A 15,229-nucleotide genomic window follows, 5' to 3' on the forward strand; every position below is an offset into this window, starting at 1 on the left:
TTGCTCACCCGTCCTAATGTGTCTCTGTGTGGCTCTGTATGGGTCCTATAAAGAACCCTTTGGTGGCTTGACAATGTTAAAACCACTTTGTAAACACAAGTTATTATTGCAAGGCAGTATTTGGGCAAGAGCAGGAGCTTTTCCTGTTATTCTGACACTTTTATCTCTCAATCAACACCAGTAAAAAAGATTATATTGTTATTTATCCCCTCACTGTCTGAATTTGCTATGTCAAGACTGACTACTGCATTTCTCTTCAGTACAACAATGACTAACACTTCAAAATACTTTATTGACTTTGGGATGTTCCAAGGTCATGAAAATGTCTCCCCCATCCCATTCAGGATGGTAGCCCACAAACTAAAATGTTTTCTTCATCTAGAGACCATGTATGTTTAGACCTCGCCCTACCGTGGAGTCCCAGTATCGCTATTGTTCCCCAAGGGAGCCACGACTGGCAGACCAAGTACGGCAGCAGCTACATCACCAGTTTATCATGCAGGTAATTTTCACAGAGCTTGGCTCCGTATTATGTGATCCTATGTGTGAACCTCAATTAGAAAATTGCATGAGTATTTGCTGTGCGGAAGATGAAATACATTCCTCACAGGAAGCTGTGTGATTTAAATCTGTGTTTTGTAGCTTTTGAGCCCTTCTCTGGGTAAGCAGGTGTAACAAATATTGGCACATTAATAAGGAAGAGCTTGTGGGCCCAGGTTGTTCACCAGCACCAGAGGTGGGAGTTATGGAAAAGTGACATAACCAGTCTACTTGCTGTGAAATCCAGTGGTCGCTCCATACAAGCCACTGAACTAGTTGCCCGGTGGATAAATGGAAACTTGTACTTGCAATGTTTTTCAGGACTCTATTTCTTATAAGTGAAACATCCTGGCACAGCTATTAGCACTGCTGCCTCACAGTGCCAAGAACCCAGGTTCGATTCCCAGCTTGGGTCACTGTCTGTGCAGAGTCTGCACATTCTCCCTGTGTCTGCGTGTGTTTCCTCCGGGTGCTCCGGTTTCCTTCCACAGTCTGAAAGACATGCTGGTTAGACGCATTGGCCATGCTAAATTCTCCCTCAGTGTACTCAAACAGGCGTTGGATAGTGGCGACTAGGGGACTTTCACAGTAACTTCATTGCAGTGTTAATGTAGCTTATTTGTGACACTCATAAATTAATGTTAACTTTAAATTTAAATGTCCAGGACATGAAAAGCACCTTCAGTTGAGGAACAATTTCCAAAGCCAAAATAACACCTAAGATTTTGGTTTCAGTTGTTATCACACGTATATATGATGCCTGTTCATTTAACCGGAAACTGCACAGTATCTTAAAGGAGATAACTTGTGAGCAATCTGCGCTGTACTTTCTGGATTACTGTGCATGCAGACAGCTTGCCGGGAATATTATTCCTTACTCAGAATTGTGATAAAGGCATGCTTTGGCTATATTTCTGTCATGGAATATGATATAGAGAAAATAAAGCTTTATTATTTGCTTCAAAGTTATTACAACACATATTTAAATGCCAGCTGAATTAGGGTCGGTTTAGCTCAGGTAGCTGGTCAGCTGGTTAGTGATGCAGAGCACGAGTTCAATTCCTGTATCAGCTGAGGTTATTCTTCTGTGAGGTCGGCCTTCCTAACCCTGCTCTTTGCCTGAGGTGTGGTGATCCTCAGGTTAAATCACTACCAGTCACAGCCTATGGTCATCTGGGACTATGGTGACTTTGCTTCTCATGCAACTAAGTGGTTTAGGTAACCTACTGAAGTGCAAGAATGGAACCCACTTAGTGTACTGACTGCTAAACTGCACACTGGTGGGATTCTCCCCGCTGGTGGGCCCAGTCAAGGGAGAAAATGGCAGGAGACCCATAAATGGATTTCACACAAGGCATGAATTTCCTTGGGATCTTCCACTGATGTCTATCATGGCTGATCAGGAAATCCACTAGAGGCCAATGTGAAACGCATTTGCATCCCTCTAATGGGATGCAAATGAAGGCTCAACCACCCGCATCTACTCTTCGTGATGCTGGCAGGAAAACATACAGGTGAAACGCAAAGTGGTATGCAGATGTCAGGACTCAGCTGAACAATCCCTGGGGCTGGCCTTCAGACTTCAGGATGGAGGCCAACGGCAACCCTGGGCCCCAGAACACCTACAGGTGGCCCTTCCCAGTTAGGTGGATGCTAAATTATCCCTCAATGTTCCAGAATGTTAGGTTAAGGGGATTAACAGGGTAAAAACATGGGGCTCTGGGGGTAGGGCCTGGGTGGGATGCTCTGTTGGAGAATCAGTGCAGACTCAATGGGCTGAATGGCCTCCTTCTACGCTGTAGAGATACAGTGATTTCAGATTTGGTGTCCTGGAGTGGATCAGTCTCCCACCCTCAGAATGTTCCGGGATAGCCACCTTTGTTCTCAGGAGGTCCACCTTCTGTCTTCAACAGAAGGTCAGTAATGTTGGGCGCCTTTTCAATATGGCTCCCAGATAGGCCAGTGGACCAGATAACCACCTGGCCCACCCCCACCCAGGAATATAGTGAAAAGCACCCAGTTGCATAATTAATGAAGCTGGGGCCAGAGGATTTGGCATGTATTCCTGCCACCGTCCACAATGGGAAACACTCTACATTCCTGGCCCTGCCACAGGACTTTGTCTCCAGATGGGAGAATCCCACTGTGAACATTGCCTGTATTTATTTTGCTGCAACACTAGGGGGAGCACTTTGCTACAGATGCTGTCTCAGTGTCAGACTGCTGCTGAATAACACATTCTTCAAGCTGCTGTCTTACAAATGACTCCTCTACAGCAAAATCAGTTAACAGAAAAAATTTGCAACAACTTTCGGGGGCAGTTTGAAAGTCTGGATGCTTAATTGAATAGATTTAAGTATCATTATCAGGCCTTTATGCCAAACGCCAAAAATATTTTTCCAAATCTCAGTCTTCAGCCAGCCCACTATTCACAGATCAACAGATTTAAAATTAAGTTTATAACATAAGGACTGTTATAGAATCATTGAATCCCTACAGTGCAGAAGGAGGCCATTCAGCCCATCGGGCCCAAACTGACAATTCCACCCAGGCCTATCCCTGCAACCCCAAATGTCCCAAATCAAATGTGCCTCGATAACATGGGTGGCACACTGATTAGCAGTGCTGCTTCACTGCACCAGGGACCCGGGTTTGATTCCTGGCTTGGATCACTGTCTGAGCGGAGTTTGCACATTCTCTTTGTGTCTGCATGGGTTTCCTTTGGGTGCCTCCCACAGTCCAAAGATGTGCAGGTTAGGTGGATTGACCATGGTAAGTTGCCCCTTAGTGTCAGGGAGACTAGCTAGGGTGAATGGGGCGTGGGGTTATGGAGAATGAAGCTGGGTCTGATCGTGGTCAGTACAGACTCGATGGGCCAAATGGCTGCCTTCTGCACTGCAGGGATTCTATGATGATTGAAGGTGCCTGTAAAACTATTTTCATCATGAAGAAGTTTTTGTTTAGAATCCTCAAGTTCTCTGTATGATCTCAGAGTGGAGCCAGTATTCAGTTCAGAGTGATGACTATCAGTGAAGAGGGATTAAAAGCAAGCTGCCTTGTTACAATTCCCAAAATGTTGCTGTCTTAACGTATCAGTCAACACAGAGCAGTATAACTCTCAGCTAATTGTGCAACTTGGGAACAGGTTCCTCCTCTGCCTAGAACAGTGATCGAGTCTGTTTTTCCAACCGAGTTGACAAACATTGTGTGAACTTCTTAAAATGTTTGAGAAATTGAACTACGTACGATATGTTTTTGTCTAATTGCAGCATCAGGTGGCTGTGAATGAACATCAGGGGCCCCGCATGGTGGGACCCGGAAATAAAACAACTTATGCCGGACCAGTGCATGGGCCTTCTCTGGGCCCTAGACCCCCATCGGTGCCACCCGGAACAGTGAGTGCCCCACCTCAGGAAGGAAGCATGTACCCGAGCCAACCATTTCAACCAGGGTATACAGCACATCGCCTGGAGGGGCCAGTGCACCACCCGAGCTCTGATTTTCAGGGGAGGCATGTGTATAATCCATACAGTCATCCAAATAGCCCACGCCAGGGACCTCGCCATGTATGGAATGGCAATCACGATGGTTCGATTGAAAGGCCTTTAAGACCAGTTGAAAAGAATCCACTGGTTGGTCCAGGTCAGACGCCACAGTCCCAACGTCGCCCGTTTCCTCAAATGGTGGAGCACAACCTCATGAGACCGTCTGTACCACTCAATCACTGGCCAGATCAGCCAGGATGTCTACCTCAGAATGGGCCACCCGGCTATCCCAGACTCCCAAGTTCACCCCAAGCACCCAACATACAGAGGATGCCGCCTCCCTTCCTGAGACCTCCGCACCAAGGCCTCCACATCGATTCCATGCTGTCCAGCCCAGAGATGATCGCAATGCAGCAGCTTTCTGCCCCCGTCTGTCCTCCTGGACACTCTCCAGCCTACCTTTCTGACCCTCATGCACCAGCAGCACTCCAGCAGCAACATGGTGGAGCCCAGCAGCGTATACCCAGCGTACAATCTCGCAAGCCAGCTTTAGAAGACTGTGCCAGTTCGCTGGGAACATCACAGGATGCTCTGATGCCCGAAAATGTTGATGAAACTCGAGGTAAATTTGCTTGCATGTTCGAAGCTGAAGCCCAAATGGTCAACTGTAGACTTTGTGTGTTTAAAAAGAAACCTTCAATGGGGGGAAAGGGGAAATTGGTAAAAGCTAAAAAATAAATTAATTGATTCCTTCCATGACACCCTGGTGCACTCCTCTATCACCCCCAATACCTCACCCCTTTTCATGACACTTTGCCATGCAGTTGCTGAAGATATAACACTTGGCTCTCTACCTCCTCCATGTTCAAGGCCCCAAACACTCCTACCAGATGAAGCAATGATTTACAAGTTTTTTTTTCAGTTTAGTGGTATTTGCTGCTCACAATGTGGTCTCCTCTAGAGTGGGGAGACTTAACACTTTGTCACTTTGCAGAACACCTTCACTCAGTCCTCATGAGCCCAACCTTCTGCTCACTTGCTATTTCAGTTCAGCACCTTGCTCTCATGCCCTTGTTTCTGTCCTTTCTCTGTCTGCTACAATGTTCCAGTGAAGCTCAATGCAAGCTGGAGGAAGACCACCTCATTGTTGTTCGGCACCGCACAACCCTCAAACTCAGCATTGAATTCAACAGCTTCAGACCATGAGCTCTGTCCTCCGTTTTGAATTTTATCTCCACTGGTACCAGATGTATTTTGTGTTCTTGTGTTGGTTGCTTTCAGACTGCACTGACCTTTTATTCTGCCGTTAACACCTACTGTGACCAAGCTCTGTGCCTTTAATATCATCATTACTGTTCCACTTGCCTGTGTTATGTGACATCTTTGTCATTTTATCTGCACCCATCTCTAACCTATCCCTGACCTCTTCTGCTCCATCTGCCCCTCTCCCCTTTTTCAGCAGCATAAAACCCACCACATTCCTACCTGTCTTCCGTTCCGAAGAGGACTCATATTGGAGTCAAAAGTTAACTTTGTTTCTCTGCACAGGTGATGCCAGACCTGTTGAATTTTTCCAGCACTTCTTTATTTCAAAATACGCAGCATTTTGCTCTTTTATCCATTGTGTTTAAAATCTTAATTTTGATAAAAGCTGTTGTTGAGTGTGATTTGTTTATCCTTAAACAGAAACGGACCCAATCAAAACCTTATCAGCCGAAGGGGAGCAGAAACCACAGTACAAAGATTCAGGAATCTCGCCTCCAGTTACCGAACAGACAACAGCACAACTCCCCGAAGGCAACATCAAACTGAATTCGGCCAACTTTACTGAGCCTGGAACAAGTGAAATTCAGAGTAATGGCCTGAGATCCATCAATATTGAGGAAGAGGACACGCACAACATTAAATTGAAAGATGTTACCAGTCCGGTTGTAAAGATGCCAAAAGAGCCAAGCAAACAGATTCCAGACTCCAAAAAAAGAGCTGGAAAGAGCAGAGCAAAGAATAACAAAAAAGTGGGTGGCAGAGTCAGCAGAGAGAGGAAAATTAAAAATCAAACCGAGGCCGAGGTCAAAGGTCAGAATGATAGCCAGGTCAACCAAAGCGTCCCCAACTCTGTACACTATGCTGGACCTCCAGACCAATTGGCTTCCACAAGTCTACTGAACACAAATGAGAATTCTGCAAAAACTGCCAATGCTTTAACACAAGGCAAACAGGGAAAGAATAATGGGAATAATCCTGGGATGATGGGAATGATGACGCACGCACAGTATGGGCATAACCCAGAGTACTCGATCGCGGGCCAGTATGGTATGGCCCGTGGCTGCAGACCGTTTGGAAGAAGCATGGGCGGACCGCAGGCATTCGCAAATCGGCAGCCTTTTCCTAATCCCAATTTTTCCCAGCAGTTGCCACCAGGAATCTTCCCCGCGTATCAGCACCAAGTCCAATGTTATCCATACCACGCTTCCCAGCAACAAATTCAATCACCCTACCACCAATATCAGCATCCTCATTATTACACTTACCCTCAAGGGCAAGGTTACCCAACAGAGGAATGGCCCCAGGCCCTCTCGCCAACAAGCCATCATCTCCAACCATCTAGCCATTTATCGGTACAGAATGGAAATGGGAAAACTCCAGGGCCTGGTGGCCCTTTGCAGGGCTCAGAGGGATCATCAGTTGGTCACACATCAGCAAACACAATGCAAGAAGGGATGAATGGAAACTCTAAAGAAAACAAAGACACAAGCCAGGGGGCCAGCAATATGTCACACACTATAAAGGAGGAAAAATTAAACAAAGAACAGGAAAGACCTGAAAGTCCAAAGGAAATTCTGGATTTAGACAGTCACAATGCTGCTGCTAAAAGACAAAGTGCACTGCCTGCGAGTGGACTGATATACAGGGGGCCTGGAATGCATCCAGGGATCCAAGGTCCCCATGGCATTCTTCCACATTCATCTGTCTATACAGCTCAGTCTCCAACTCTTTTTAACACAAACCCTTATGCAACACGGCGACCTCCTCACTCCATGTTGGGGACTTCACGTCATCATATCCCAACTCATCAGATAAATGGCCAGCCACAAGCCAGAATGCCTTTGTACAGTCGATCTGATGAAAGAATGGGTCAGTATCATAATATGATGATGCAGCAACAGGGAATTAGACCACCAGAAGAACCTTACAATATAAGAGGGTAAGACAACTAACTTTGAATGTTCTTTTTTACAAATGTGCAAATCTTTTTAAAAGAACTAAATAAATAAATTAAGCATCATTCAGTCAAGCTGTGCTTTCAAGTTTTGATTGGCTTCTTAAAAAATAGTGTCTAAGCTTGTTGTAAATGCAGAATGGGCAAATAATTGGCAGATGAAGTTCAGCACCAATAAATGTGAATTGGTACATTCTGATGGGAAGAATGGAGAAGTGGAAACATGGAAGGCACAAGTCTAGGTGGAGTAGTAGATCCCACATGATCTCGGAGTACAAATACATCAATCATTGGAAGTTGCAGCTAAGCACGGCCATAAATAAAAAACAAACCTAGAACAAAGTCTATTTCCAGAGGAATAGGATTGAAAAGGAAAGTCATGCTAAACTAGTATTTAACTTTGGGCAGGCCACACTTAGAGTACTGCCTGCAGTTCTGGTCTCTGTATTATAAAAATGATATAGTGGCACTGGAGACGAGGCAGAGAAGGTTTACAATAATGCTACCAGAAATGTGTGAGTGTATGTCAGGAAAGGATTGATGGACTGGGCCACCTATGAGGGCCAAGGGATGACCAAACAGAAGTTTTTAAAATTACAGAAGGTTTTGCTAAAGTGGTGAATAGTTTAACTTGAGGCCAAAAATACAAGACAGTCACCAAGCAATCCAATAGGGAATTCAGAAGAAATTCTTGACACAAGTAGTTGTAACAATATGGAACTTGCTACTGCATGGAATGGTTAAAGCAAATGATATAGTTGCACTTAAGGGGAAACTAGTAATAAGGAATAAACGGTTATCATAGAATCCCTACAGAAATGAAGGAGATCATTTGGTTCATCAAGTCTGCACCGACAACAATCCCAACTAGGCCCTATCCCTATAAGGTCACATATTTAACCTGCTTATTCCCCTGACACTGCTGCTGTCAGACCTTTGAATGGACTTACCTTGTGTTAAGTTAATCTTTCTCTACATCCTAGTTATGACTGTAACACTATGTTCTGCACTCTCTTGTTTCCTTCTCCATGAACGGTATGTTTTGTCTGTATAGCGTGCAAGAAAAAATACTTTTCATTGTATGTTAGTACATGTGACGATAATAAATCAAAAATTTACTATGACCAGTAAACCTAACCACATATCTTTGGGCAGATTTAACTCAAGAGATGGGAGGAGGCTTGAGTGGAGCATAAACACCAGCATAGATGTCTTGGACTTATGCCATTTATTCTATATAATCCAACATAATCCTATATAAATTTAAAATTATGGCAAGCAACTTCTCTTAAACAAAAATTCAACATTCAAAAAAAAGATTGCAAAACATTGCTAGACTTTGTGTTACTGACAAGATGGGACTCAACAAAACGTTGTGTTTGGTTCCTCTGATGAGAAATGGGAAGAAGGGTGGTTAAAGTTAAAGGGTAGTTGTTGCATTTCTTGTGCTCGCATGGGATGTGGGAGTATTTGTGTGACGAGGTTGTCACGGAAGGAACGTTCCCTCGGAATGCTGACAACAGAGGGGAAAATCTGTCTGTTAGAGTCTCGCTGGAGGTTATAGAAATGATGTTGGGTGGTCTGGTGAGTGAGGAGGCTTTTGGATAGTAGCTGAAGATGACCATATCATGAATCTTGGGGATGAATCTGAGGCTGTATAAGGCTCTGGCCAGACCCCATTTGGAGTATTGTGAGCAGTTTTGGGCCCCATATCTAAGGATGGATGTGCTGCCTTGGAAAGGATCCAGTGGAATGAAGAACTTGTCGTACAAGGAACAGTTGAGGACTCTGAGTCTGTACTCATTAGAGTTTAGAAGGATGAGAGGGGATCTTATTGAAGTTCTCAGGATATTGTGAGGCCTGGATAGAGTGGACGTGGAGAAGATGTTTTCTGTAGTAAAAACTAGAACCAGAGGGCATAATCTCAGGCTAAAGGGACAATCCTTTAAAACAGAGGTGAGGAGGAATTTCTTAAGTCAGAAAGTGGTGAATCTGTGGAATTCTTTGTTGTAAAAGGCTGTGGAGGCCAGGTCATTGAGTCTCTTTAAGACAGAGATAGATAGGTCCTTGATTAATAAGGGGTTATGGGGAAAAGGCAGAAGAATGGGGATGAGAAAAATATCAGCCATGATTGAATGGCGGAGCAGATTCGATGGGCCGAGTGGCTTAAATCTGCTCCTATGCCTTATGGCCTTATGGATAGGTGAAGGGGTAAGGGCAGAAATGTGGGAAATGGGATGGGCACAGGTGAGAGTCCCCTTGTCATGGTGAAGGAGAATCCTCAGCTGAGAAGAAAGGAAGTTGGCCAGAAACATAATTGTGGAATTTGGTATCACCAGAACGTCAACTGCAGAGACAAACTTGAGAGAATGGAATACAGTCCTCACAGAGATGTGAAGAAATAAAATCAAGGTGCCTGTGGGGCGTTGTGAGCTTATAGTAGATATTGGTTCACAACGACACAGCAAAAATCAAGAAAGGGAAGAGATGGTGATTTGAAAGTGGGAGAGGGTGGAATTTGGAAGCCTTGTTGACAAAGTTTCCCAGTCTGGGGCAAGAGGCCTGTGTTCACTATTGATGTTAAGTTTCAGCATCTTGTGTGGTAGTTGTATTGAACCATGTATTTAGAATATAGGTTTCCTAATCCACAACATTTTAGAAATTCATACCAATATGTTAATCTTAGGTGTAGAAACTATTGAATGATCTGTAATTTACTGATGCTGACTCTTCAGAGGAAATCCAATTTTAATATAAGTACAGTCCAAGGTTGTGTGGATTAGGTTGATTGGCCCCTTAGTGTCAGGGGGGACTAGCAGGGTAAATGGGGTTGCGGAGATAGGACCTGGGTAGGACTGTGATCGGTGCAGACTCGATGGGCCAAATGACCTCCTTCTGCACTGTCAGGATTCTATGAAATGATTCTATGAATTCCTCCGGTGTGATATTTTGCTGAGCAGTGAATCATTCTTCAGATGTTCTCTTCCCTTGTGCAGTGTTAACATGGTTAATAAAGACTTATTATGAACTTACTGATTGCAGAATGAGTCCTCTGACCTTGATAATTGTGATTTCAGTGGCCTCTCACATTGCCCGATTAGGAATAAGTTGACGGGCATTTTTAAAAAAGTAATATTCACTCATCAGCTGTTGAATGCACCTGCCTCCTGTCCTTGAATTCAGGAAACATGCCTTTGTCTGGGTGATGTAGAAACATTAAGAGTTCTATGCTTGGTTTTAACAGAGTACCTGTGCAGGAGCACCCATATCAGAAATCAGTGTCAGCAACAGAAATGGGTAAGGAGGTTGAGCAGAAGATGCCAACTTCATTTGCTGATCAGGTGAGTAATCAGTCTTCCACAATGTTTGGAAATGTATTTTTATTTATTTCATTTCAAAAGTATGTACTTATATGGAGTCTTGACACAGAGAAACACCCCAAGGCAGAATCAAAAAAGAAATCTGTTGCACCAGAGAAGGAATTATTAGGGGAAGGACCAAACATTTGGTCAAATAAGTGGTTTTAGAACAAAGAAAGGTAGAGCACAGGAACAGGCCCCTAAGCCCTGCAAGCCTGCGCCGATCATGATGCATAAACTAAAACCATATGCACTTACAGAATCCATATCCTTCCATTCCCATCCTATTCATGTATTTGTCTAGTTGCCCCTTAAATGCCAGTACCATACCTGCTCCCACCACCTCCCCAGGCAACGTGTTCCAGACATTCAGCACCCTCTGTATAAAAACTTGCCTTGCTCATCTCTAAACTTTTCCCCACGCGCCTTCAACCTATGTCCCCTAATGCTTGACTTTTCTATCCTAGGAAAGAGCATCTGACTATCCACTCTGTCCATGCCGCTCATAATCTTGTAAACCCCTTAACCTTCATCGTTCCAGTGAGAACAACCCTCTAAACTAGGCAACATCCTGGTAAACCTCTTCTGTATCCTCTCCAAAGCATCCACATCCTTCTGGTAGTGTGGCAATCAGAATTGTACACGATATTGTAAATGAGTGAATTTAGTGACGATCTTAAATGAGGATAGATAGAGAGCAAGTCTTTATGAATACATTTGATTTTAAGGTTTGGGATAGGGAATTCAGATATCAAGCTAATTCCTGTGTTTCTAATTTTAAATATTAGTTAAAGATGAAAATAAAGGAATTGTTTCAACATTGAACTGTCTCTAAATATGGATTTGTTTTGGGAATAAAATCATCCTGATCCAGTTTGGCTCTGTTCCAACAATAACTTCTAAATCTTTGAAATGAAAAGACTTGCATTTATATAGAGCTCCAGAGTCGATGAACTAGAGTCCAAGCTGGAGACAACTGCAATGCATCAGGGAGGGCAAGTTACCTGGACACGTTGTTCCAGGAGGCAGTCACACCTCTTAGACAAGACTGTTCAGATTTGACTAGTGGTCAAGGAGAAAGAGGGTGGGACTTGAAGAGAGGGAGATATGAGGATTCAGAATGTAGCAATGAAGGTGTCTCAGCCCTGGCAAAATGCCCAATAATTCAGTATTCTTGCTGCTTGTGTGGACAAGAATAGGGACTTCATAGAGGATGACCAAACTGATCCTAGCAAAGTGGTGCAGGGAGGGGAGTTAAAAGGCTGTGTACTTCAGGTAAGGGACACTATAGTTAGAGGAGATGGGGATGCTGTTCTCTGCAGTTGAGGAGTATGAGTCCCAAAGGCTGGGTTTGCCAGCCAAGATTGAGGACATTTCTTTGGGGTTGGAGAGGAACTTGGCATGGGAGGGAAAGGTTTCACTTAGTTACTAATGAAATAGGTAGGGGTAAGAAAGAGATACTGATGACGGAATATGAGCAGCTAGGGGCTAAATTTAAAAGCGGAAATACAAAAGGTATAGTCTCTGGATTACTACTAATTTACTTGTTGCTCAGGTAGAACGAAGATAAAATCAGAGGGTTAAATGTGTGGTTCAGAGATTCGTGTGGGAAAAATGGCTTTCAACTCATGGGTACTGGCACCAGTTCTGGGGAACAAGGGAGCTGTACCAATGGGCAGCCTTCATCTGAACCGCGTTGGGGCCATTATCCTGGCAAATTGTATAATTAGGGCTGTAGGGAGGGCTTTAAACTAAATAGCTGAGGTGGGTGGGGGTGGAAATTTAAGACAAAGCACATGACAGTAGTACAGGGTAGCAGTATGGATAATGAAAACCAGAGTGTGACCGGAAGGAAGAGCGCATACAGGAAAAGCAATGCACCAGCAAGCGAGGACAGAGTCACTGTAGGACAGTGATTTATAAGAAAGCAATTATAATCATAAGAAATTCTAATCTTAGAAAAATCAAATCAGCTAATGCAGCCTGGCGGATGAAATCACAGACTGTATTTGAAAGCATTTCTAAGAACAGTACGTTCTGGGATCAACCAAGGAGCAGGCTATTTTTGACCTGGAAATGTGCAATTGAACAGGATTAATTAATCATCTCCCCAAAGTAAAGATCGGGCCCATTGTGACATGACAGAATTTCACATTCAATTTGAGGGTGAGAAATGTGGATCTAATACTAGTGTCTTAGACACTTAAGAAAATATTTCAAAATGCCCAACAGATACTGAATTGAGGTGGTCTGTACAAGAAGGATGTACTACCTGTGGCTAACTAAGGAAGTTAACAATGGTATCAAACTGAAAGAACAGGGTTACAGTGCTGAAAAGATTAGTAATAGCTTACTGCATTGGGAACATTTTAAGAAATCAGAAAAGAATGAAAGAATAACAGGAAGAAATTAGAGTATGGGATAATACTAGCAAGAAGTATAAATCTATGCTTTCTCCTTGACACTGCGTCAGCCAAACGACTAGCATCCTTCACTCCCGTAGAAAGTTGTTGTGATGGTTTGAAATTTAATGTTCTAGCATTTGTCCTAATGAATGCAATGAAAAATCTTCAACAACATGTCTCTTCAGAAATAAGGAAAATTGTAGCAAAATCAAACGTTGGCCCATTGACAGGGCAAGACTAGAGAATTGATAATGGAAAGCAAGGAAATGGCATTGACTTTGAACCGTTATCTGTCTTCACAGATATTACTTCCCAAGATTAGTAGAAAATTGAGAGGTAAAAGGGAAGAAGGAGATTAAAACAATCGCAGTCAATAGAGGACAATGTATTAGGCAACTAATGGGACTAAAGGCTGACAAGCCTCTCAGTCTGCATCTTCGAGTCTTTTTTTTAAGTGGCTGCAAAGATAATTGATGCATTGTAATCTTCTAAGATTTCCTAGATTCTGGAAAGGCCCCAGTGGATTGGAAAACTGTGCATGTAACACCTTTATTCAAGAAAGGAGGGAGAGAGAAAGCAGGAAAGTGTAGGTTACTGTAATATCTGTCACTAGGGAAATGATGAAACCATTATTACCAAAGTAGCAGCAGAACATCTGGAAAATCATGGAACAATCAGTCAACATGGTTCTGTGAAAAGGAATTCTTTGAGGATGTAACAAGCAAGGTGGATAATGGTGAATCAATAGATGTAGCGTTATTTGATTTCTAAAAGGCATTCAATAATGTGCCACATAAGAGGTTACTGCACAAGATAAGAGCTTGAATTATTGGGAGTCATATATTAGCATGGATAGAGGATTGACTAACAGGAAGCACCAGGCAGTGTCCTACAACCAGAGGGCTTCTCAATCCATCGAATGGACCGTACAGTGGCCTCAGGCAAGGCTGGGAGAGGTGAGGTCTGCTTTCTAATCAGCTCCTCATGGTGCACAGACATGGCAACACTGGCAACTTTCTTCTCCCCAGACCTAGAATACCTGATGCTAAAATGCCATCCCTACTGCCTTCCACGGGGAGTTCACCTCCGTTATCCTGATGGCAGGTTACAGCCCGCTCCATGCGGACGTGAAGATCGTGCTGAATGAAATATACACTACTACGAATAGCCTGGAGACAAAACATCCCAAGTCTTGTTCATCGTGGCTGGGGACTTCAATCAGGCCAAGCTCAAGAGCGTACTACCAAATTACTACCATCAATTCTCCTGCTCCACCAGAAACCCAAACATCCTAGACCATTGCTACACAAGTATCAAACATGCCTACCACTCTATCACCCACCCACACTTCAGCAAATCAGATCACAAGGCTGTGCTCCTGCTCCAGGCTTACAAGCAAAAACTGAAGCAGGAGAATCCATCGAAGAGAGTCATGCAACATCGGTCTGAGGAATCGGATGATCTCCTATAGGGCTGCTTGGAGTCAGTGGAATGGTAGTATTTAAAAACTCTGCGAACAGCCTGAACGAATACACCACTACAGTAACTAATTTCATTAGTAAGTGTGTAGAAGACTGTGTGCCAAAGAAGCAGTTCCATGCGTTCCCTAAATGGAAATGACGGATGAATAGGGATATCCACTGCTTGCTGAAGTCCAGATTTGAGGCATTCAAGTCAGGCGATACTGACCTATACAAGATAGTCAGATATGATCTAAGGAGATCCATCAAAGATGCCAAAAGACAGTACTGGACCAAACTAGAGTCTCAGGCTAACCACACTCACCCCTGCTGACTGTGGCACAGTCTGCAAGACACAACAGGCTGTAAGATAAAGGCATGTAAAATCTCTGGCTCCAACGCATTCTACAGCCATTCTGAGCAAGAGGTCAGTGAGACCATGCCTTCCACCCTGGAAGCCCTGATTGAACCTGTATCTGGGGTCACCATTGCCAATGTCAGAGCAGCTTTCTTGAAAGTCAACCCATGAAAAGCAACTGGCCCGGGTGGGATACCTAGACGAGCACTCAGATCCTGCATGGATCAGGTGGAGGTATTCGCAGACATCTTTAACCCCTCTTTACAACAATCTGAGGTCTCTATCTGCTTCAAGAAGATGACCATCATCCCAGTACCTAAGAAAAACCAAGCAGCGTGCCTTAGTGACTGTCGGCCGGTGGCTCTGACATCCATCATTATGAAGTGTTTCAAAAAGTTAGTT

General features: G+C 43.8%; 1 protein-coding gene across 1 annotated transcript in view; it reads left to right on the forward strand.

Moving 5' to 3' along the window:
• The window catches only part of LOC145344365 (chromatin remodeling regulator CECR2-like), a 77,585-nt gene that overhangs the window by 56,631 nt on the left and 5,725 nt on the right, over nt 1-15,229 (forward strand). The window contains exons 15-18 of the mRNA XM_080191491.1: nt 383-502; nt 3,810-4,647; nt 5,712-7,230; nt 10,490-10,586. Of these exons, the coding sequence (XP_080047617.1) occupies nt 383-502; nt 3,810-4,647; nt 5,712-7,230; nt 10,490-10,586 (2,574 nt within the window). The remainder of the gene's footprint in view (nt 1-382; nt 503-3,809; nt 4,648-5,711; nt 7,231-10,489; nt 10,587-15,229) is intronic.

Source organism: Carcharhinus amblyrhynchos, chromosome 6 (assembly GCF_965287045.1).
Source record: "Carcharhinus amblyrhynchos chromosome 6, sCarAmb.v2.hapA, whole genome shotgun sequence".
Lineage (NCBI taxonomy): Eukaryota > Metazoa > Chordata > Chondrichthyes > Carcharhiniformes > Carcharhinidae > Carcharhinus > Carcharhinus amblyrhynchos.